This window comes from Macaca nemestrina, chromosome 20 (genome assembly GCF_043159975.1).
Source record: "Macaca nemestrina isolate mMacNem1 chromosome 20, mMacNem.hap1, whole genome shotgun sequence".
NCBI classification, from domain to species: Eukaryota; Metazoa; Chordata; class Mammalia; order Primates; family Cercopithecidae; genus Macaca; species Macaca nemestrina.
In genome coordinates, this window is record NC_092144.1 from 60,202,971 (window position 1) to 60,224,754 (window position 21,784).

At 49.1% G+C, this 21,784-nt stretch overlaps 3 protein-coding genes and 1 long non-coding RNA gene across 9 annotated transcripts in view; 1 reads left to right on the forward strand and 3 right to left on the reverse strand.

The window, feature by feature from the left end:
- The window catches only part of LOC105497169 (VRK serine/threonine kinase 3), a 49,356-nt gene extending 48,960 nt beyond the window's left edge, over window positions 1-396 (reverse strand). Inside the window, exon 1 of one of the 2 annotated variants that reach the window (XM_011768019.3) lies at window positions 285-396. The gene's annotated coding sequence lies outside the window, so the exon portion shown is untranslated. The other variant, XM_011768020.3, reaches the window with a different exon arrangement.
- LOC105497166 (zinc finger protein 473) lies at window positions 278-20,599 on the forward strand. Of its 4 annotated transcripts, none has more exons than XM_011768005.2 (5): window positions 278-568; window positions 4,838-5,037; window positions 10,605-10,731; window positions 13,153-13,242; window positions 16,476-20,599. In XM_011768005.2, the coding sequence occupies exons 2-5, from the start codon at window positions 5,029-5,031 to the stop codon at window positions 18,863-18,865; spliced, it is 2,616 nt and encodes an 871-aa protein (XP_011766307.2). In that variant the 5' UTR covers window positions 278-568; window positions 4,838-5,028; the 3' UTR covers window positions 18,866-20,599. The 4 variants fall into 4 exon arrangements, with proteins under 4 accessions (XP_011766307.2, XP_070943617.1, XP_070943616.1 ...); XM_071087516.1 differs by having other exon boundaries at window positions 4,960-5,037; XM_071087515.1 differs by having other exon boundaries at window positions 566-655.
- On the reverse strand, window positions 5,356-14,244 carry LOC139360419 (uncharacterized). 2 transcript variants are annotated; one of them, XR_011617794.1, is made up of 3 exons: window positions 14,131-14,244; window positions 10,378-11,465; window positions 5,356-7,883 (listed from the first exon to the last, which is right to left on the reverse strand). It is a non-coding gene; the product is annotated as an uncharacterized lncRNA (long non-coding RNA). The 2 variants fall into 2 exon arrangements; XR_011617793.1 differs by lacking the exon at window positions 14,131-14,244 and adding an exon at window positions 13,274-13,410.
- The window catches only part of LOC105497167 (zinc finger protein 135-like), a 33,193-nt gene continuing 28,443 nt past the window's right edge, over window positions 17,035-21,784 (reverse strand). The window contains exon 10 of the mRNA XM_071086207.1: window positions 17,035-21,168. The gene's annotated coding sequence lies outside the window, so the exon portion shown is untranslated. The remainder of the gene's footprint in view (window positions 21,169-21,784) is intronic.

Here is a 21,784-nt window from a genome sequence, read left to right on the forward strand (position 1 = left end):
AGCCTCTTTGAAAGGCCTTCTGGTTCTACTGCGCATGTGTCAGTGTGAAACCAATCGGAATACACCGTAAGGCATCTCTCCACCAGTCAGAGGTCACATTACCACTTCTCCCGCCTCAACTTCGCCCCTTATTTCCGCGCGTTTTCTCAGAAATCCCGTCTCAACGCGTTTCCATGGCAACCTACCGCTTGCTCTTCGGAAGAGGGGAAGACTCCCAGTCATCTAGTAAAGGCAAGAAGCTAATTAGATGATTATTTAACAAGATAAAAATCTGGACTACAAACCCTGATGCCGCCTGGTCCTGATTCTGTTTCTACTCTACTCCCAGAGTGCTAAGGCTCAAGAAGCGAGAGGATACGGGAAGGCGAACGAAGTCGCCCGCACAGCCCTCTGGGAAATAGAGTCTTGGCGCTGGCGCGGAGGATCCTGGGTGCAGCCGCTCAGAGAAGCTTCTCGCGCGCAGAAAGTTGCTGCGAAGAGGCGCGTGTGCGAGGAGTTGAATCTCCCGATCTCCCGCTCCCTCGAGGCTGGGGTTGCGTCTGTTGACGCGGCCGATTACAATCCCGAGGTACGGACACGCTGGGGTTGAGGGACTTGGGGGCTCGGTCCTTCCTGAGAGGTGACGGAATGGAAGTGGGGGCGACTGCGGCAAAGGGTGCGTCGTCTTGGGCGGCGGTTGCCTGGGTGGAGGTGTGAACCGTCTTTCACAGTCTGTTAGGAAAACCGCTCAAGGGCCGGGCACGGTGGATCACTCCTGTAATCCCAGCACTTTGGGAAGCCTTGGCGGGGGATCACTTGCGGCCCCCTGTCTCTACTAAAAATACAAAAATTAGCTGAGCATGGTGGCGGGCGCCTGTAATCCCAGCCACTCGGGAGGCTGAGGCAGGAGAATCGCTTGAACCCGGGAGGCGGAGGTTGCAGTGAGCCGAGATCGCGCCTGGGTGACAGAGCGAGACTACGTCTTAAAAAAAAAAGAAAGGAAGAAAAGCACCTTGGGAGGCCAAGGCGGGCGGATCGCTTGAGCCCAGGATTTCGAGGCTAGCCTGGGCCACATGGTGAAACCCTGTCTCTACAAAAAAAGAAAAAAATACAAAAATTAGCCGGGCTTGGTGGCGCGCGCCTGTAGTCGTAGCTAATTGGGAGACCGTGGTGGGAGGATTGCTTGAACCCGGGAGGCAGAGGTTGCAGTGAGCCGAGATGGCACCACTGCACTCCAGCCTGGGCGACAGAGCAAGATCCTGTCTCAAAAAGAAAAAGAAAAAAGAAAACCGCTAAAGGGGTTTCCAGCCCTCCCTGACGGCCCTGAGAGGAGTGATTCTGTTTTATTTTGGTTTTGGTTGGGGAAGGAGGGAAATGAGTTACCTGAAGTTGGCAGAATGAGTTACCTGAAGTTGGCGGATTTAGGCAGAATCTTGCTGGAGGATGGATGAGAGTTCTTGGGGAAGTTGAAGTACTTAACATTTTCAGTATTTGAGCACTTTCTGTGTGCCAGGCGCCCTGCTGGAGTCCCTTTTCCTCTCCTGATCCCTGCAGCAGCACTGACACATAAGTGCAGGTCCCCTTGGCAACAAGGCAATCTTGGGAATCAGAATTTTTCAAATTTTAGAAAGCTAATAGGGTGTGTATTTTATAATTAGTCAGCACCCCCCCACCCCGAGGAATCTGGGCCAGTTCTTGGTCATAAAATGTTTCTATGGGTCAAGGTGTGGATATTCACACTTAGCAGAATATTAAGACCCTACATGGCCTGTGGCGATCCAGGTGAAGTTTTGCGGTCACTTATAAATCAAGTTCCGTTCTTTGGAGCATTTAAAGGACCGTGGATCTGTTGTATTTGTTCCATTTGGTACATGTGGAAACTGAGGCTTAGAGAAGGTAAATGATCTGGAAGGAGGTGCAAGACTCTCAGGCCCAAGGTTTTCAGCCCGATAATTGTTTGGCTTAAGTCACTCTGGGCTGGATGACCTTGGGCTCCACCTCTGGGCCCTCATTTCTTTCCTCCCAGGGCTAAGAGTATATGAGATGTGGACAGAATGTGATTTGGTAACTGCACACAGGGGTCTCAAGCTCAGCTGTCTGTGAGGGCCAGGCAGATAACATACAGGAAAGAAGAGAATTGGTCCAAGTGAGGCTGCGGGGCCTTGGAGAGCACTTGCCTCATATAAAGGGAGAGTTGTGTTTGTTTTTTGTTGTTGTTGTTCTTTGTTTGTTTGTTTTGGAGACAGAGTCTTGCTCTGTCACCCAGGCTGGAGTGCGGTCTCACTGGAACCTCCACCTCTCGGGTTGAAGCGATTCTCCTGCCTCAGCCTCCCAAGTAACTGGAATTACAGCCATGCACCACCACGGCTAATTTTAGTATTTTTGGTAGAGACGGAGGTTTCACCATGTTGACCAGGCTGGTCTCAGACTCCAGTTCAGGTGATCTGCCCACCTCGGCCTCCCAAAGTGCTGGGATTACAGGCATGAGCCACTGCACCCAGCCTCTTTTTAAACTTAAATTTATTTATTTATTTTTTTGGAGGCGGGATCTTTCTCTGTCACCCAGGCTGGAGTACAGTGGCACAATCATAGCTCACTGCAGCCTTGTGATCCTCCTACCTCAGCCTTCCAAGTAGCTGGGACTACAGGCATGTGGTACCACAACTTGCTTATTTTTAAATTTTTTTGTAGAAACAAGGTCTTGTTATGTTGCCCAGGCTGGTCTCGAACCCACTTCAGCCTCCCAAGGTGCTGGGATTATAAGCATCCCCCACTTGCCTAGCACTGGTCGGAGAGCTTTAAATGGGCTCCAGTGAACTAACTTCGTGGGATGTAGACCCAGTGTTGCCAAATCCTAGGGTGTTTCAGAAGTTGGAAACCTAATTTTTAGGTGAAATTTTCCAGTTTTCAAGTTTGAGACTAGTGAGCCATGCTTGAATTTTCTTTCAAAACATTCTGTCTGCCAACAAACATTATGGACCAAATATCTGTCAACTGAGTTATACTCATAGATTGAGGCTTAACCTCTGACATGTAAAAAAAACTCATTGTTCAGTAGAATTAGCATTTATTGTAGGTCTACCATATTCCCATATCTGTAGTCTCAAAAATCTGGAAAACTCAGAACAAATTTTTTTTTTTCATAAATTTAGTATTCATGCCTTACCTGAACTACTACAGGGTATTTTTTTAAAATATAACTTTAAATTATTCTACCTAGAATGAATAATTATTCCTTTCTCTAGAAATGGTAAAGTGTTCAATTATGAAGTGCAGCCTGATCCATACTGTGCTGAGATTTTGTTTTGTATTGTTTCTGTTTTTGAGACCGAGTCTTGCTCTGTCGCCCAGGCTGGAGTGCAGTGGCACAATCTCGGCTCACTGCAAGCTCCACCTCTTGGGTTCACACCATTCTGTCACCTCAGCCTCCCAAGTAGCTGGGACTACAGGCGCCCGCCACCACACCTGGCTAATTTTGTTTTTGTATTTTTAGTAGGGATGGGGTTTCACCGTGTTTGTTAGCCAGGATGGTCTCAATCTGACTTCGTGATCCGCCCGCCTCAGCCTCCCAAAGTGCTGGAATTACAGGTGTGAGCCACCACGGCCAGCCCTGCACTGGGATTTTAATGAAATATGCCATATATATATGCCATATCACCTTTTTAAAATAAAAGTTGAATGTCAAAGCACATCTGGTGTTGGAGTTTGAAGAATTTGTGGACTTGTGTCATTGTTAAGTGATCCGTGCTGCTTTGTGCTTTCAGCACTCCGCAGATATATGCCACTTGGTCCAGGCAATGGATACAAATGGGTAAAGATGTCTGTGGTACGATGTTTTGCATATTATGGGTCATGAAAATAACTGGGTGCAGTGACTATGTTTTTTTTTTTTTTTTTTTAAGACGGAGTCTTGCTCTGTCACCCTGCAGTGGCGCGACCTCGGGTCACTGCAAGCTCTGCCTCCCGGGTTCACGCCATTCTCCTGCCTCAGCCTCCCAGGTAGCTGGGACTACAGGCGCCAGTCACCACGCCCGGCTAATTTTTTGTATTTTTAGTAGAGACGGGGTTTCACTGCGTTAGCGAGGATGGTCTCGATCTCCTGACCTGGTGATCCGCCTACCTTGGCCTCCCAAAGTGCTGGGATTACAGGCTTGAGCCACCGCGCCCGGCCAAGTTGAAATATTTCTGTTGTAGAGATAGCGGCCAGGTGCGGTGGCTCACACCTGTAATCCTAGCACTTTGAGTGGCCGACGAGGGTGGCTTACTTGAGGTCAAGAGTTTGAGAACAACCTGGGCAACAAGTGAGATCCTGTCCCTACAAAAAGTGAAAAAGATTAGCTGGATGTGGTGGCACATGCTTGTAGTCCCAGTTACTTGAGAGACTGAGGTTGGAGGATTGCTTAAGCCCAGGAGATTACAACTGCAGTGAGCCAAGATTGTGCTGCTGTAGTACTCCAGCCTGGCAGCAGAGCAAGACCTTGTCTCCAAAAAAAAAAAAAAAAAAAAAGGAACAGTTTTGGAGGCTGGTTTACGTGAACTCAGATTCTAGAGATGATAACCAGAAATCCCAGAAGCATTGTTCCATTGGTTCTTTAGACACCTTCATTCTGTCAACAACAGTAGGTGCTTTTACACCTACTGTTAAAGCACCTACTGTACACTAAGCGACACAGCAGTGAGCAAGACAGAAGTTCCCACTGCAGCCATAGACTTTCCTCACCAAATCTCCTAAACATGTTTTTACTGACTATGTTAGGTGCTAACAGTGGTGGCGAAGCTGTTCTGTAGGTTCTGAAGCACAGGGGAGATGTGGGGCTGGGGTAGCTTCAGTAAATACAGTTGTTGTTGTCCCCTGCAGGGAGACTCACATTGGGACTTGTCTTCCTCCTCCTGGACATTTTGGGGGCTCGGCAGCATGGACAGCGAGTCAGCCACGGGCGGAAGGGAGACTTTCTCACAGCTCCCTTGTGCTTCCCACAGCCCTGCCAGCCGGGAACACGGAGGGGAAGGAGGAGGAGCTTAAAAGAGGCTACTGAAGCCCAGTTGGCCATGACTGAGGTGAGTTGAATGTCACTCTGTCTTAATTGGTCACCCCCAAAGGCAGGAAAGTTGGCTTTCCTTTGTGGCCGAGGCGAGTTGAAGGCCGCTCTGTGTTAATCGGTCACCCCCAAAGGCAGGAAAGTTGGCCTGCCTTTGTTTTGGCCTCGCTGTCCCATGGTGGCTCCCAGGCGATCTTTTTTTTTTTTTTTTTTTTTGAGACGGAGTCTCACTGTGTCTCCCAGGCTGGAGTGCAGTGGCGTGATATCTCGGCTCACTGCAAGCTCCGCCTCCCGGGTTCACGCCATTCTCCCGCCTCAGCCTCCCAAGTAGTTGGGACTACAGGCGCCCGCCACCTCGCCCGGCTAGTTTTTTGTATTTTTAGTAGAGACGGGGTTTCACCATGTTAGCCAGGATAGTCTCGATCTCCTGACCTCATGATCCACCCGCCTCGGCCTCCCAAAGTGCTGGGATTACAGGCTTGAGCCACCGCGCCCGGCCCCAGGCGATCTTTTTTAAAGGAAAGCTCACATGCTGTTCTTTTCTGCTTGTACTCTTCTGGGAACCCCTATTGCTTATAGGATAAATTCCAGGTTTTTCAGCCTTCCTGTGTGTTCTAGGTTCTACCCACCTTTGCACCATCTTCTCCCATTTCTCTAGATGACCAGTACTCCCTTTGGCCTAGTAGTAAAACTTGATTCTGTACTTTCCAGCAGCTTCCCTGCCTTTGCTCAGGTTGGGTCCTCTGCTGGAATCCCCTGCCCCTTTTCCATCTGGTAATGTCTCCACAGCCTTTAAGACCCGGCTCAGTTCCCCAACCCTTCCCTAGGCACTCAGCACTTTCCCACTCTGACCTTCCATAGCGCCCCCTGCTGCCTCCACTGTAGCACAGATCCACCTAGATATGGATGTTCCTGCCCATACCTGTCATCCCGACCAGACTAGATGCTCCTTGGGGACACGAACTGATGGGGATTCATCTCTGGGTCCCCAGGGCCCAGCACAGGCCAGGCACACAGGAAGCCTCATGAGGTATTAGGTGAATGTATGAATGAATCAATGAATGATGCATGAAACCATCTATCTGGTAAATATCTGTTCATCCTTAGTGATCCAACTTTAATGACCTCCCCTCCAGGAAGCTTTCCCTGACCTCAAGGCAATGGCCTCCCTCCTTCCTCTGGCCCACACAACCCTCGATACCTCCCTGTGCCACAGTCCTACCTCCCTCATGTCTCTTCATCAGACCATGAGCTCCATGAGGCCAGGAACCAGGTCTGACACACATCCGTGTCCCTAGTGCCCACAGTGTGGTCTGGCACACAGGGTAAATGGTTGCCACATATGTGCTCTGACCTTGTCACTTTCCTGTGGCTCCCCAGTGCCTCAGGCATCAAGTCCGCCCCTGTCTTCCCACCTCCTCCATCACTGAGACCAGGGGCCCTTGTCCAGCACAGTCTGGGAGTGTGAGGAAAGGAAGCCCCTCAAAGGTCCTCTGTGATCTGGCTCCTGCTGAAAAAACTGCTCGACTGGTACTCTTGACAGGATATAGACAGCAACAGTTTCTATTATAAGTGTCAGAAATCGACTTACGCAGTCAGGAGACTACTAATTATATAACCAAAAGTCCAGAGGTAGGGCTGTCATCATCTGCAAGTGTGATTGGGACTCAGTTTATTGTCCCCACCTTGAACCTCGCTTAGTATGGGTTCCATCGTTGATGAGCTCCTTCCCTTGTCCCAAAACAGCTATCAGGACCACGTGCTGCTTTGCCTCCTTCGACAAGTATTTACTCTGTGCCTGCCATGTGTGGGCTTTGTTATAAGTCTGGACTAGGGAAACAGTTTAGGTGGTTCCTGTCCTCATGAAGCTCGCGTTGTTGCGAGTGACAGTGTATAAGCTTGCTAGGGCTGCTGTCACAAAGTACCACACACTGGGTGGCTGAAAACAACAGAAATGGATGGTCTCGCAGTCCTGGAGGCCAGAAGTCTGAGATCAGGGTGTTGGCAGGGCTGGATCCTTCTGAGGCTGCAAGCCAGGCCTCTCCCCTATCTTTTGGCAGTTTGCTGACCAGCTTCAGTGTTGCTTGGCCTAGAGAGGCATCACCCCAATCTCTGCCTTCACCTTCCCAGGATGTTCTCCTCGTATCTTCACATTGTTTTCCCTCAGCCTGTGTTTGTCTTTTTGTCCCCATTTCTCCTGTTTATAACAACTTCAGTCATGTTGGATTAGGACCCACCCTGGTGACCTCATCTCAGCTTGATCACCTCTGTAAAGACCCCATTTCCAAATAAGGGCAAATTCTGAGGTACTGGGGATTAGAACTTCATTGTATCTTTTTGGAGGGTTACAGTTCAACCCATACCACACAGTAAAATGCATGAAGTAAATCACAGAATGCAGGCAGTATTAAGGATTATGGAAGAAAGGGATAGGGAGACCTGGGGTGGATTTGCTGTTTTATATAGAGGGGTCAGAGAAGGCCTCATGGAGAAGAGGCATTTAAGCAGAGAACTGAGGGACACAATCTTGACTGTAAGATGGGAGCTGGCAGGTGTGTTCGGGGAGCAGCAAGGAAGCAGGTGGGGCTGGAGCAGAGTGGATGTGCAGGAAAGGGGGAGAAGGTAAGCCCTGAGGGATAGCTGGGGCCTGATCTTTAGGGCCCTGGAGATCATTGTATGGCCTTTGTCTTTAAATGCGACGAATTCGGAGGCCATTGGAGTGTTTGGAGCAGAGGATGGACGGGATCTGTTGTAAGTAGAAACAGGATCCCCGTGGCTCGTCTACCCAATTCCTGCTTAGCATCACATTGGGACGACTGTTTCAGGATCTTGCTGCTGCTGTAACAAATCACACAAACCTGGGGGCTTAAAAACAACACAAATTTATTATTTCACAGCCTCTAGAACTATAGGAAATAAATTTCTTTTCTTTATAGATGACCCAGTTACAGCAACAGAAGATGGACTAATACACTGTGTGACTTGGAGAAAGTGACTATTTGGGCCTTGATTTTGTTTTCTATAAATTGGGGATAATCCTGCCTCAGAAAGGAGTCAGGCGGTTTAGTGACTCACTGCACCTAAAGCATTGAACCATTGCCGGCATGCAGAACGCTCTTGGCCAAAGAAGGGCTTTTGCAGTCAGATGCCTGGAGGGTTGGGCTGGGCAGTGTGAGCCAGAGTGGAATTGCCCCCTTGTGGAGCTCTTGCTTTGTGCTAAGTACTGTGCAGTCACCTCCCAGCAGTATTTCAGTTGCTTCCTGTAGCAGCCCTGATGAGATGGGACTCATTGGTCCCATTTCACTAGGGGAGCAGGAATTGGGGCCACAAGAGACATGCAGCTTACTTGCCAGTAGTCACTCATAAGTGAAGGCAGTAGGGCCAAACCTCAAAGCCAAACAACTAAAGAGAGGTGGTTTTCATTCTTCCTTAAAATGTGCTGTGTGTGCACGTGCGCATATGTGCCTGTGCCCACATTGATGGAGATTTGGAAGAGAGACAGCAGTCATGGTTTCACCTAGAGATGGGGTGTGTGGGGGCAGGCTTTCACGTTTTATCGTCGGTACTTCTCAAGTATTTGAATTTTTATCCTAAACACCCATTAACTGGCTAGGTACAGTGGCTCATGCCTGTAATCCCAACACTTGAGGAGGCAGGGGCAGGAGGATCGCTTGAGGCCAAGAGTTCTAGACCAGCCTGGGCAACATGGCAAGACTCCTACTCTACCAAACAAACAAACAAACAAACAAAAAATTAGCTGGGTCTGGTGGCACATGCCTATAGTTCTGGCTACTTGGAGGCTGAGGCAGGAGGATTGCTTGAGCCCAGGAGGTCGAGGCTATAATCGTGGCACTGCACTCCAGACTGGGCAACACTGTGAGACACTCTCTCTGTCTCTCTCTCTCTCTCTACATATACATAATATATATAATAAGTTATATATAAAATTTACAAATTACCAGATTTATAAATTACCATAATTTATAAATGATAGAAAGAAACCGATTCCTTATAGTGAAAACTAGCAAATAAAAGGAGAGTCAAGCATTTACCCTACCTGTCCTATATGAACTCTTCCACTGACTAGCCAAATAATAGAAAAATTTTTCTTTTTTTTAGGCAGGGTCTCACTGTCACCCAGGCTGGAGTGCAGTGATGCGATCACAGCTCACTGTAGCCTTGACTTCCTTGGGCTCCTGTGATACTCTCACCTCAGCCTCCTGAGTAGCTGGGACTACAGGTGCATATGTAAATTATAATATATAAATATATATAATTATATATGAAGTAAAATTATATAGAATACATATCTATATTATATATACATCATATGATGTATAAATATACACTATATACATGCACACATACACATAAATAATAATAAACACCTATTAACTAGGAAAGTTTTAAAATGAAAGATGGCATCACTAAAAGTTGGACAACCAGATAAGAGCCTTAGGTAGTCATGGGGCCTAAAGTGGACCTGGTACCACCTGTGAGTGGGTGTTTCCCCCAGAGGCTGTACTGACTCAGTCAGGCCTCTGCTCCCCTGACCAGCTCACAGGAAATGCGCAGCCAGAGGAGCAGCCAGGTGATACTGCATAGAAGCAGCTCGCCACATTCAGAACGTGGGATCTCAAATCAGGAGCATGGAGGATGAAGAAGGCACAGGGGTACAGCTGTAGATTTTACAACCTCAGAGCCACATCAGTTACATACAGGGTATGGGCTCCCCTGGATTCTGATTGAGACAAGCTAGCTATAAAGACACACCACTAGGCTGGGCACGGTGTCTTATGCCTGTAATCCCAGCACTTTGGGAGGCTGAGACAGGCAGATCACGAGGTCAGGAGTTCGAGACTAGCCCTGCTCACATGGGGAAATCCTGTCTCTACTTAAAAATGCAAAATTAAAATTAGCTGGGCGTGGTGGTGTGCACCTGTAATCCCAGCTACTCAGGAGGCTGAGGCAGGAGAATCGCTTGAACCCGAGAGGCAGAGGTTGCTGTGAGCCGAGATCGTGCCATTGCACTCCAGCCTGGGCAATGGAGTGAGACTTTGTCTCAAAAAAAAAAGAAGGGACACCACTGAGACATCAGCCTAATCTGTATACAGATTTCGAATGTGGTCTAGGTGTTCTAACTAAGTAACTAAGGAGTTACTGCTCATACTGAAGTATTCCCAGGTGAAATCAGATGACCCCTGATGATGGGTTCATGGTTGTTAATTATATACATCTCTCTACTTGTATGTATGTTTGAAAATTTACAAAATAAAATCTTGAATGAACACTAAAAAAAAAGCAAAAGTGTGAAATAAATAAGATTTTTAGGACCAGACAGACCTGGGTTCCGTCTCACCTGTGTTAACCTTGGTTGACATTCTGTCCTCTGGTCAAGACTCCTTTTCTTTGCCTACAAAATACAGGGGTTTCCAGTCTCTTACGTCTCAAGATTCTTGTGAGGCTGAGGATGGGATGGTTTTTGCCAAAGGCCTGGCAGATTGAGGGCTGGGGGTGCCCTGAGTGAGCTGTTGGGCTCCTCCCTGACCCCAGCCTCTGAGTGACCAATAGTGTATTGTGTTTCAGGAATTTGTGACCCTCAAAGACGTCGGCATGGACTTCACCTTGGAAGATTGGGAGCAGCTCGGGCTGGAGCAGGGGGACGTGTTCTGGGACACAGCGTTGGACAACTGCCAGGACCTCCTTCTGCTGGGTGAGTGTTCCCTGTCCCCAGGGGCCTACTCACTGTCCTGCTTGGTGATCACCTGTGCTCTCCCCCAGCCACAGGGTGAAATCCTGGGCTCCTCTGAATCCGCATGACCTAGCCCAGCAGTTCTCAGCTGGCCAAGGAGACATTGGCAATGTGTGGAGACATTTTTGATTGTTACTTCTTGGGCCAGCAGCGTGCTGCTAACATCTAGCCGGTGGAACCCGGGGAGGCTGCCACACATCCTGCTGTGCACAGGAGAGCCCCACAACCAAGGACTGGCCTATGCCAGTGTCAGTAGTGCTAAGCCTGGGAAACTCTGCTCTGGCCCCATCTGCCTCCCCAGCCTCGTCTTCACCACTTTCCTGCTTGTAGTCAGTCATTCTTCAAGCTGAGACTTCAGGGTCTTCCAGTTGCCCTCCCCTCTGCCTAAGTGGCTCTCAGGGCTTACCTTCTTCAATCTGACCTGGGACCCTGTGAGAACTCCGTATCTCCTCTCCTGCTCATCTTGGCCATCGCTCCATCACGTTCTAACTACCATTTTATCATCAGAGCGGGAGCCGTGTGAGGACAGGGGCGTGTCCCCAGTGTTTGGAACAAACAGTTCCTGCTCCAGGGCCCAGCGGACAGCTCTAAATTAATGGAACGATTGAGTAGCAGCTCTTCGGACTTGCTCGTTCAATCCTCCAGTCACCCCACGAGGAAGCTGGGTTGTCCCTCTTGTGCTGAATGGTCTGAAACTGAGGTTGAAAGAGAGGCAGTCACCTTCCCAGCTGTGCCAGTGTCCCCAGGACACCCACAGCTCCAGTGATTGACTAGGATTCCCAGGACTCAGCCTGTGGTGAGACTCATGGCTAAGACTGACTACAGTGAAAAGAGTCAGAGCAGTCAGCAAAGGGAGGAGGTACATGGGGCAAAGTCCAAGAGAGCCAGGCACAAACTTCCAGAATTCTCTCTCAGGGGAGTCACATGGGACATGCTTAATTCCCCCAGCAATATTGTAGAATGTGATATCTTGTGTGAATGCTGTCCACCAGGGAAGCTCATCAGAGACTCAGGGCCAGGGTTTTTACTGGGGTCTGGTCACGTGGTCCCCTTTGCCTGGCACATACCAAAACTGCAGACTCCCAGGAGGAAAGCAGGTGTAAGCCACAGTGTTTGCAGAGTTTAGGTCCAGGGAGCGTGTCTCTCCCGTTCTGGAGACATGGGGTACCTGCCTGAAATCCAGCCTTGCCAGCAGACCTTTCCCAGGAGAGCAGTCAGCCTGCTGTGTCGCCCTCTTCTGCACACCAGTGTCACACAGTGAGAGAGCAGCAGGGCCCAGACTCCAGCTAAGGTCTGTGCAGCCCCAAGGCCACATCACCCCAGCTCCCCATCAGTGTCACCTCATTAGCTCATTTTGCCTCTCTGTTACCTCAGTTCTTTCTTTTTGAAGAACCAGGAAAATAATTTACTTCAAAAGATGAAAGCAGTAAAAGATAACACACTGTGGAAACTGTCATTTGATAGAATCTCATCACATTGGGGCAGACTTTCTCCAGACTGACCAGTGTGTGCTAAGAAGCATGTAATGAGAGGTCCTACCTCAGTGTCGTTTTGAATTTTTAAACTACAGCCCACAGTAAGAAGTGTGTTTACCTCGACTGCCCCTTCGCCCATTTGCGTGTATGTATGAGTAGTGTATCCGTGTCCTATTGCTGCTGTTACACATAGCACAAACGCAGTGGCTTCCACCAGCACGCTTGTATTATGTTACAGTCCTGGAGGCCAGGAGTTCCAAATGCATGTGGCTGGGCTGGAGGCGAGGTGTTGGCAGGGCCATGTTCCTTCTGGAGGCTCCAGCACATGCAGTCCTCTCCTGGCCCATTGCCAGCTTCTGGAGGTCACCTGTATTGCTTGACTCATGGCCTCTCAGTCTTCAAAGCCAGCAGTGGCATTTTCTCCGCTGTAGCCTGTATCCCTCCTGGATGGTGACTCTGGTCCCTTACTTGGGGAAGCTTGTGGAGGGTAGGGCTCAGGACTGCTTGGACCCTGGGACCCTGACATCTTCTGTCCTTGGCCCATGGAGGCCTCAGGCGTTGTGTGGCCCATGGCTCAGTGAGTGAATCATGAATGGCTAAGGAAGTGCGTGCCTCTCCACGTGGCAGATTCTGCCCATTAAAGAGCTGTCACAAGTCCTTTGTGTCCCCAGCCCCAGCTGTCACAGCTTTGATCACCCTGGATTGTGATTGTTTGGCTCCCTCTCTATCACTGGACTGGGAACCCTACAGGACAGGCATCCCCAGAGGCACCCAGGCAGCACCTGGCCCACAGGAACCATGTGCAGGATAAAGCATAGAAAAGTCAGGAGAGCCAGGAGGTTCTCACTGAGTGTCTGGATGACCCTCCATGTCCTGGTTAGATGACAATGCTGTTCTCTCCCTGCAGACCCCCCAAGACCCAACCTGACCTCCCACCCAGATGGCGGTGAAGATCTGGAGCCTCTGCCAGGAGGAAGCCCAGAAGCAACGGGCCCTGGTGAGTGGATGGAGAGGGGCCCCCTGTGTACCTCTGTCCTCCAGACCTCCATCCTGGGGCTGCCGCCAGCTCTCCCACAGGTCTACCCAGACATTACAACGCTCAGCTTCAGGACTTCACTCGCCACTCGCTGGCTTCCACCCCCTCATCCTGGGAGCTGGGGGCGATCCGGACATTTTTATAGTCCCTCACTCTGGTGTCTCTCCACCTTGCCCTTCAGCACAGGGCTATCCTGGTGCCTCTCCGCAGCTCCTCTTCTTCCTTCCAGACTCAACAAGGAGGCGCCCTCCACTCTCTTGAGTTGGTCTCTACTTTCCTGCCTTGTGCTCCCTGGGTGTGTTGACCCTCATTCTACTTCTTTTACCTCCTTTCCTTCAGGTCCATTTTTCCTTCCTATCCCTGGGGCACAGCAAATGGCCACATTAGGGAGTAACTTAAGCCTAGGCCTGAATGCTGCCGAGAGCATCTGCCCTGCCATCTCCCAAGCCAGGGTTCCTCCAGGTGGATCAGGTTAGGTGGTGAGGATTCCTGGGGTGTTACCCATGGTAGAGACATCCCCAGTAGGAGAAAGCAGAGGCAGCTGCCTCGCCTGGCATGGGAGGCTTCTCTCCTTGTTTCTTTATCTGCATGAGAAGCAGGGCCCCGAGCCAGAGACCACAGGAGTCTCAGGCTGTACCCAACCCAGTCAGTCTGTAGCTCCCTTCTTGGCTCACCACACTCAAGCTCGTGTACATGAGGCCTCTGCAGCCTCCTGTTCAGCACATCAGTGTCCCTCGTAGGTGACTAACCCATGCACAGGCTCTCACAACCTCTGCTTTCTGTTTCTGTCACCTCAGCATAGTGGCTGTTTCCAAGCATGGGTAGCCGTGCCTTTACTAACAAATGTACCTCCATATCCTCTAGTAGTGACACTCGAGTTGCAGTTACCACGTAAGCGTCTTTCCCCTTTAACGGTGTGCCTCTCTTGGAAGCAGGGCTTAGCTGATTCACCCTGTATTCCCAGCTCCTGACATCATGCTTGGCACATAAGGGGTGCCTATTACATGTCTGTCGGTGCATTTGAGGCAGGGGGAACAACATGAGCACCGGTGTGGTGAGGAGAGTGAGCTGGATATCTGGGAGAGATGAGCAGAGGCAGAGGTGACAATTCAGAACAAGGTGTGATTTCAGAAGGCTTTCATTTGCAAGTTTTAATTCCAGGTGGAGAGACTTAAGCAGTCTCATAGATACTCAGATGGTGAGCCAAGAACTGCAGAAGGGACAGGCTGGAAAAGGTATGATGATGGAGGAGAGGAGAGATGGGGAGACTGGAGAGCATACAGCAGAGCAGTGACATTCATGTTTTGTGAAGGATCCCAGAGAGCATACAGCTTGGTAGTTAAGAATATGGGGGCCAGGCATGGTGGCTCATACCTGTAATCCCAGCACTTTGGGAGGGCAAGGCAGGCAGATCACTTGAGGTCAGGAGTTCGAGACCAGACTGACCAACATGCTGAAACTCCGTCTCTACTAAAAATACAAAAATTAGCTGGGCGTGGTAGTAGGCGCCTGCAGTCCCAGCTACTCAGGAGGCTGAGGCAGGAGAATCACTTGAACCCGGGAGGCAGAGGTTGCATTGAGCTGAGATCGTGCAGCACTTTAGCCTGGGCAACAGAGCAAGACTCAATCTCCAAAAAAAAAAAAAAAAAAGATATATATATGGGGTCAGAGGGGTTCAAATCCTCATTCTGCTGCTCACTTAGCTTTAAGAAGCAGAAACGTGCCTACCTTATGGGAGGTTGTCGAGTGTAAGAGAGTGCCTGAGGCACTCCTGCCTGTGAGTAAGCATGCCATGAATGGGATTTACTGTCTGTGAATCTGTCCCGTGGCTGCCGCTGTGGCAGTGGATGGATGAGCAGTGGAAGGTCCCCGTTAAAGAGCTTACCTTCTGGTAAGGGTCAGGGGTCAGACCCTTTCATAACTTGTCAAGGTGGAGGATGGTAAGTGCTCAGCTGTTTTTCAGAGAATATAGGGCAGGGGACTTAAAGCAGAATGGGGATGGGGTTGTCAGGGAAGCCTTTCAGAGGAGGGTGATACTCAAGCTGGGTATTAAAAGACTTAGAGGAGTTAGCCCAGGAAGTGCCATCCAGCATGAGGGACCATTAAAAGCACAGAGGAGAAAGTCTGGTAGATTTAGGGAACCGCAAGAGTTCTATGAGGTCAGCACAAAGAGCGCTGGGCTGATACACTCATTTCTCTTCTCCAGGCAGGAAGCCCTGGAAGGGTTTAATCAGAGGAGTGATATAGTCAGATCCATTTATTTATTTATTTATTTATTTATTTATTTATTTATTTATTTTGAGACGGAGTCTTGCTGTGTCTCCCAGGCTGGAGTGCAGTGGCGTGATCTCGGCTTACTGCAAGCTCCGCCTCCCGGGTTCACGCCATTCTCCCGCCTCAGCCTCCCAAGTAGCTGGGACTACAGGCGCCCGCCACCACGCCCGGCTAGTTTTTTGTATTTTTAGTAGAGACGGGGTTTCACCATGTTAGCCAGGATAGTCTCGATCTCCTGACCTCGTGATCCACCCGCCTCGGCCTCCCAAAGTGCTGGGATTACAGGCTTGAGCCACCGCGCCCGGCCCAGATCCATTTATTAAAAAACCCTTTAGGGCTAGCGTGGAAGACTGGAGAGAGAGACAGACAGACAGAGACAGGAGACCAATGAGCAGCCTGGTGTCAGATGGAGTCAGTGATAAAGAGAGGAGAGGAAGGGAGTTGAGACATTTCGATAGAGACCAAATGAAAATAGTGCCAAGTTGAGGGAGAGGTAGGGAGGAGGTTGACTCCTAGGATTCTAGCATGGAGAACTGGATGGATGGTGGAGTGAGGGGAGTGGGGTGTTGTCTGGTATAGAGGATGCAGGATATGGGGAGGAAGATTTTGGTGACAGTGCAGGATAGAGTGGAGAGTAGAAGCAGGTGAGTCCAGGCGACTTTTTAGGGAACTTGGTCAGTCACCTAGGTGTGAAGGTAATGGTCGGATCTCCCTCCTTGTTGAACCCCTATGGTTTCCCAGCTCCCCTGTTGACCCTCCTGGGAATGGGCTCTCTCTGTTTTCTGTGATGCTAGTTCCACATGGGTCACCCCTTTGGGTCCCTTAATGGATAGGCTGGACTCAAGATCCATCACCCCTACTTGCTCTTGTCTGTGTTCTCACCCTTGGTGAACAGGAGACATTTGCACTTACTCTTTCAGATGCGACTGAGACCAAGAACTCTCCTCTGATGGAGGATTTCTTGGAAGAAGGATTCTCCCAGGAGATTATAGAGATGTTATCCAAGGATGGCTTCTGGAACTCCAATTTCGGAGAAGCCTGTGTAGAGGACACCTGGTTAGATGGTTTGCTAGGCGATCCAGAAAGTCTTCTGAGGTCTGATGTTGCCACCAATGGGGAAGGTCCCACGGAATGCAAGAGTTATGAATTAAAGAGAGGCCTCAGTCCTGTGTCCACCCTTTCCACGGGAGAAGATTCCATGATACATAATGTTTCTGAAAAGACCCTCACACCAGCTGAGTCTAAGGAATATAGGGGTGCGTTTGACTCCTACTCGGACCACAGCCAGCAGGATTCTGTTCAGGAAGGGGAGAAACCATATAAATGTAGTGAATGTGGGAAAAGCTTCAGTGGGAGTTACCATCTTACCCAGCACTGGATTACTCATACTGGGGAGAAACCCACTGTCCATCAAGAGTGTGAGCAAGGTTTTGACCAGAATGCTTCCTTTTCTGTGTATCCGAAAACTCACACGGGCTACAAATTCTATGTATGTAATGAATATGGGACAACTTTTAGTCAGAGTACAAACCTGTGGCATCAGAAAACTCACACTGGAGAAAAACCATGTAAGAGTCAATACAGTGACCACCCACCCAGTCATGACACACAGCCTGGTGAGCATCAGAAAACACACACAGATAGTAAGTCCTACAACTGTAACGAATGCGGCAAGGCTTTCACCCGGATCTTTCATCTTATTCGGCACCAGAAGACCCACACTCGGAAACGCTATGAATGTTCCAAGTGCCAGGCGACCTTCAGCTTGAGAAAACACCTCATCCAACATCAGAAAACTCACACTGCAAAAACTACCTCTGAGTGTCGGGAGTGCGGGAAGACTTTTCGGCAGAGTTCGCTGCTCATTGAACACCAGGCTCTTCATACTGGAGAGAAGCCTTATAAGTGTAACGAATGTGGGAAATCCTTCAGCCATAACTCTACCCTAAAGATCCATCAGAGGGTTCACAGTGGAGAGAAGCCTTACAAATGCAGTGAGTGTGGGAAGGCCTTCCGCCGGCACACTCACCTTAATGAACATCGGCGAATTCATACAGGCTACAGACCCCACAAATGTCAGGCATGCATCAAGAGTTTCAGCCGGCCCTCACATCTGATGCGACATCAGGCCATTCACACTGCAGAAAAGCCCTATCGCTGTGCTGAATGCAAGGAGACTTTCAGCGATAACAGTCACCTTGTGCAACACCAGAAAATGCACACTGTCAAAACCCCGTATGAATGCCAGGAGTGCGGAGAACGCTTCATCTGCAGCTCAACGCTGAAGTGCCACCAGAGTGTTCACACAAGAGAAAAACAAGGATTTGTTGTGAGTGGGAAGATCTTGGATCAGAACCCACAACAGAAAGAGAAGTGCTTTAAGTGTAACCAATGTGAGAAAACCTTTAGCTGCGGCAAATACCTAACTCAGCATGAGAGGATTCACACCAGCGGGGTGAAGCCTTTTGAGTGTGACCAGTGTGGGAGAGCCTTTGGCCAAAGTACTCAGCTCATTCACCATCAAAGAATCCACTCTAGAGTGAGGCTGTATAAATGGGGTGAGCAAGGGAAAGCCATCAGCAGTGCCTCCCTTCTCAAACTTCAGTCCTCCCACACAAAGGAGCACCCTTTTAAATGTAACGAATGCGGAAAGACCTTCAGCCAAAGTGCACACCTCTCAAAACATCAGTTAATTCATGCTGGAGGGAATCCCTTTAAATGTAGTAAGTGTGACAGAGTCTTCACCCAGCGAAACTACCTTGTTCAGCATGAGCGAACTCATGCCAGAAAGAAGCCCTTGGTGTGTAATGAATGCGGGAAAACGTTCCGTCAGAGCTCGTGCCTTTCTAAGCATCAGAGAATTCACTCAGGTGAGAAGCCCTATGTATGTGACTACTGCGGGAAGGCCTTTGGCCTGAGTGCTGAGCTTGTCCGCCACCAGAGAATTCACACTGGAGAAAAGCCTTATGTTTGTCAGGAGTGCGGGAAAGCCTTCACCCAGAGCTCATGCCTTTCTATTCACCGGAGAGTTCACACTGGGGAGAAGCCCTACATATGTGGTGAATGTGGGAAAGCCTTTGCCCAGAAAGCAAATCTAACACAGCACCAGAGAATTCACACTGGCGAGAAGCCTTACTCCTGTAATGTGTGTGGCAAAGCTTTTGGCCTCAGTGCCCATCTCAACCAGCATCTGAGAGTTCACACCCAGGAGACACTTTATCAGTGTCAACGTTGCCAGAAAGCCTTTCGGTGCCACTCGAGCCTCACCCGCCATCAGCGTGTACACAACAAGCAGCAATACTACCTGTAGCCATTGGGTGGCAGCAGAGTCCCAGAATATGAGACTCCATCCGATGTGGAAAGTTGGAAACCATCCATCCTATTGCAAGTTTCTCTCCAAATAAATACATCTAAAGATTGATTAGAAAGTTTGTGAACATGTTTCATTACAACAGTGAAAACACAAAAATGGAGAAGCTGTACAACGTCAGGATACAGAGGTAGGCTCTGGAGCCAGTCTACCTGAGTTAAGTTCCACCTCTGCCATCTACTACCTAAGTGACCTTGGGAAAGTCAGAAAAATCTCTCAGGGCCTCGGTGTCCTCATCTGTAAAATGGGCATCACCTACCTCAGAGGGCTTTTCTGAGGATTAAATACATAAATGTGGAGCACTTAGAACTGATGGCCAGCACATGAGGACTCACCAAGTGTAAGCCACAAATACACATCAGCCATAGCACAAATATACTCGTGTTATAAGAAAGGAATTAGTAATCTCTCTGTGTTTACTGTAGTTAATGTTCTTACAATGTATCGCTTTTAAGTTTTCCTTTTTTAAAGTTTTTCTCCAGCACCTTACTCTTCTTAAATGCCTGGCCTTTTTTGTCCCTTTATCTCTCTTTCCTGTTTTTTTTTTTTTTTTCTTAACCCCCAGAAAGCCAAAAAGAACATGTAAACTCCTAACCTCAACTAGCTACAACCTTCCACTCCTAACCTCCCAAGCGTCTCACTCAGAGAGGACTCCCTATCCCACAAACACATGCTTCCTCTTCCCATGACCTTCCTCCGTTTAACAGTGTTGGCTATGCAGTAAGACACCCAATTTGTCATGGGAGTTGACACCAAAACACAGCTGGATTCATTCAGGAAAGCTGTGTTGATCAAGGTGTTAACCGCATATGAAACAACCCATATGGAAGACATGCTTGGGGGTCAAACCTGTGGTGTGTGGAAGTGACCGCTGGGATGTCATCATTCACTATTTATCCAAGACAGCCGCTCACCAGGCAATTTGCTAGGCTCGGGGGCGGGTGGTATCAATACACTATGCACTGCTACTACTCTGAAGCTTCTGGAATCAGAGAAATGAATGAACCCATTTTCATAGATGATTGCTGTTAGTTGACAAGTGACATCTTAAAAATGCCCCATTCCCTCATGTCACAGGGAGTTCTGGGATCACCAGGGAGTGTTGGAGAGTCCAGTGAGATGGAGCCACACAACCAGTTCCCTCCTGACAGTGTCTTGTCAGCTCTGGGCGTCTGTGCCCTACCACTAAGTGGCTCAGTCACATTTGCTGACACAGTAGTCTTATGAAAAGCACTGGCCACATACTTTCAATGCCTTTCAGATTTTAGGTGCTTCAAATGGTTAGGGGGTAAGTGCTCTGTACCCTTGGGCTCTTCAAGTCTTGCACCTGGAGTTCTGCTGGTTAAGTTTGTTAAACTTAGTTGAAACTGGGAACCTGTTGGCTAACCATTGGGCCCTCATGCTGTTTTTCAAATGGCTGCAATATTTAACTTCTTGCACATGGTTCCCGTCCTCTGGAGCTCTGTCTTGTCTGGGAGATGGGCATGTTACATACCAAAAGAGTGGACAAAGTGTTGCATGGCTGGAATACAATGGGGACTCTGGAAAACTGGCAGCCATTGGGGGTGGGGGACAGTCTATAAATCAGTCACCTGTGTTGCTGCAGGCCATGGTAGAAACGCCCTCCATGTGTGCATATTTGTTGGTTCTCTGATTAAAGTTTTGAATCTAAAAGCATTGATTCCTTCTCTCAGCCTGCTGCCATGCAGCCACGCATCAGTCCCTGCCTGCCAGGCCTCACGTCTTTGTGGGGGAGGGCTTCTGATGGTGATCATTGGCCAGTAAGAAACAGCTCAGTCTGTTTTCCCGCTGTCTGGGCGGGGCATGCGCCACTGAGGAGGCACACAAGTTCACCTGGTCCTCAGATGCATCATCAAACAACACTTTTCAGTCTGTGTGTGAGCCTAAGTCATCAAGGAGAGAGCACAGGCAGCCTGCAGTTCACTCTTCACAGACACGTCAGGCCCCAGGCTTGGGGAGTGTTTCTAGTTAGCATCCAATAATACACATAACTTTGCTTAGTACTTTAATTTTTGTCCCCGCCTTTTTCCTTTAGTGACAAGAGATACTAGTTTCCTGCTCATGGTAGTAATAGAAAGTTGTCATTTTTTTTGATAAAGTGAGCTGATCCGGCCGAGTGTGGTGGCTCATGCCTGTAATCCCAGCACTTTGGGAGGCCTAGGTGGGAAGATGACTTGAGCCCAGGAGTTCGAGACCAGCCTGAACATGATGAAACCCTGTCTCTACAAGAGAAGTATGCAAATTAGCTGGGTGGTGACCACTGATCACTTAAAAATGATTAAAATGGCAAATTGTATATTTTTACCGCAATTTAAAAACATTTACATAAAGTACTACATTTTTAAAGTTTGTGTGGTAGGCTGGGTGTGGTGGCTCATGCCTGTAATCCCAGCACTCTGGGAGGCTGAGATAGGTGGATTGCTTGAGCTTAGGAGTTTGAGACCAGCCTGGGCAGCATGGTGAAACCCTGTGTCTACAAAAATTACAGCTGGGTGTGGTGGCACACGCCTGCACTCAAGCTACTAGGGAGACTGAAGTGGGAGAATCACAAGCCTGGGAGGTTGAGGCTGCAGGAAGCTGTGATCATGCCACTGTACTCCAGCTTGGGCGACAGAACAAGATCCTGTCTCCGAGTAAAGGAAAAAAATGTGACTGGAAAAAGAAATGAGCTACAGGAGCCTAAACCAAGCAAGGTTAAGATGGCAAAACCCAGCACCTCTGAGGCTGGTGCGAAGACAAGCTCAAACGAGGTCAAGTTATAAAGCAGCAGCAGAGTCTTTTAGGGCCAAGGTCTCCCCAACATTTCAGAGGTGGGGACCCCTTGTCGGAACTGATACC

What these genes read in the sequence shown, in the direction of transcription:
- LOC105497166 (XM_071087515.1), top strand. Translation starts at nt 628, where the DNA reads ATGGAAGTGGGGGCGACTGCGGCAAAGG. An exon ending in GGGGGCGACTGCGGCAAAGG is followed by an intron (nt 656 to 4,837) that starts GTGCGTCGTCTT and finishes TGTCCCCTGCAG; the next exon opens with GGAGACTCACATTGGGACTT. An exon ending in CCCAGAAGCAACGGGCCCTG is followed by an intron (nt 13,243 to 16,475) that starts GTGAGTGGATGG and finishes TTACTCTTTCAG; the next exon opens with ATGCGACTGAGACCAAGAAC.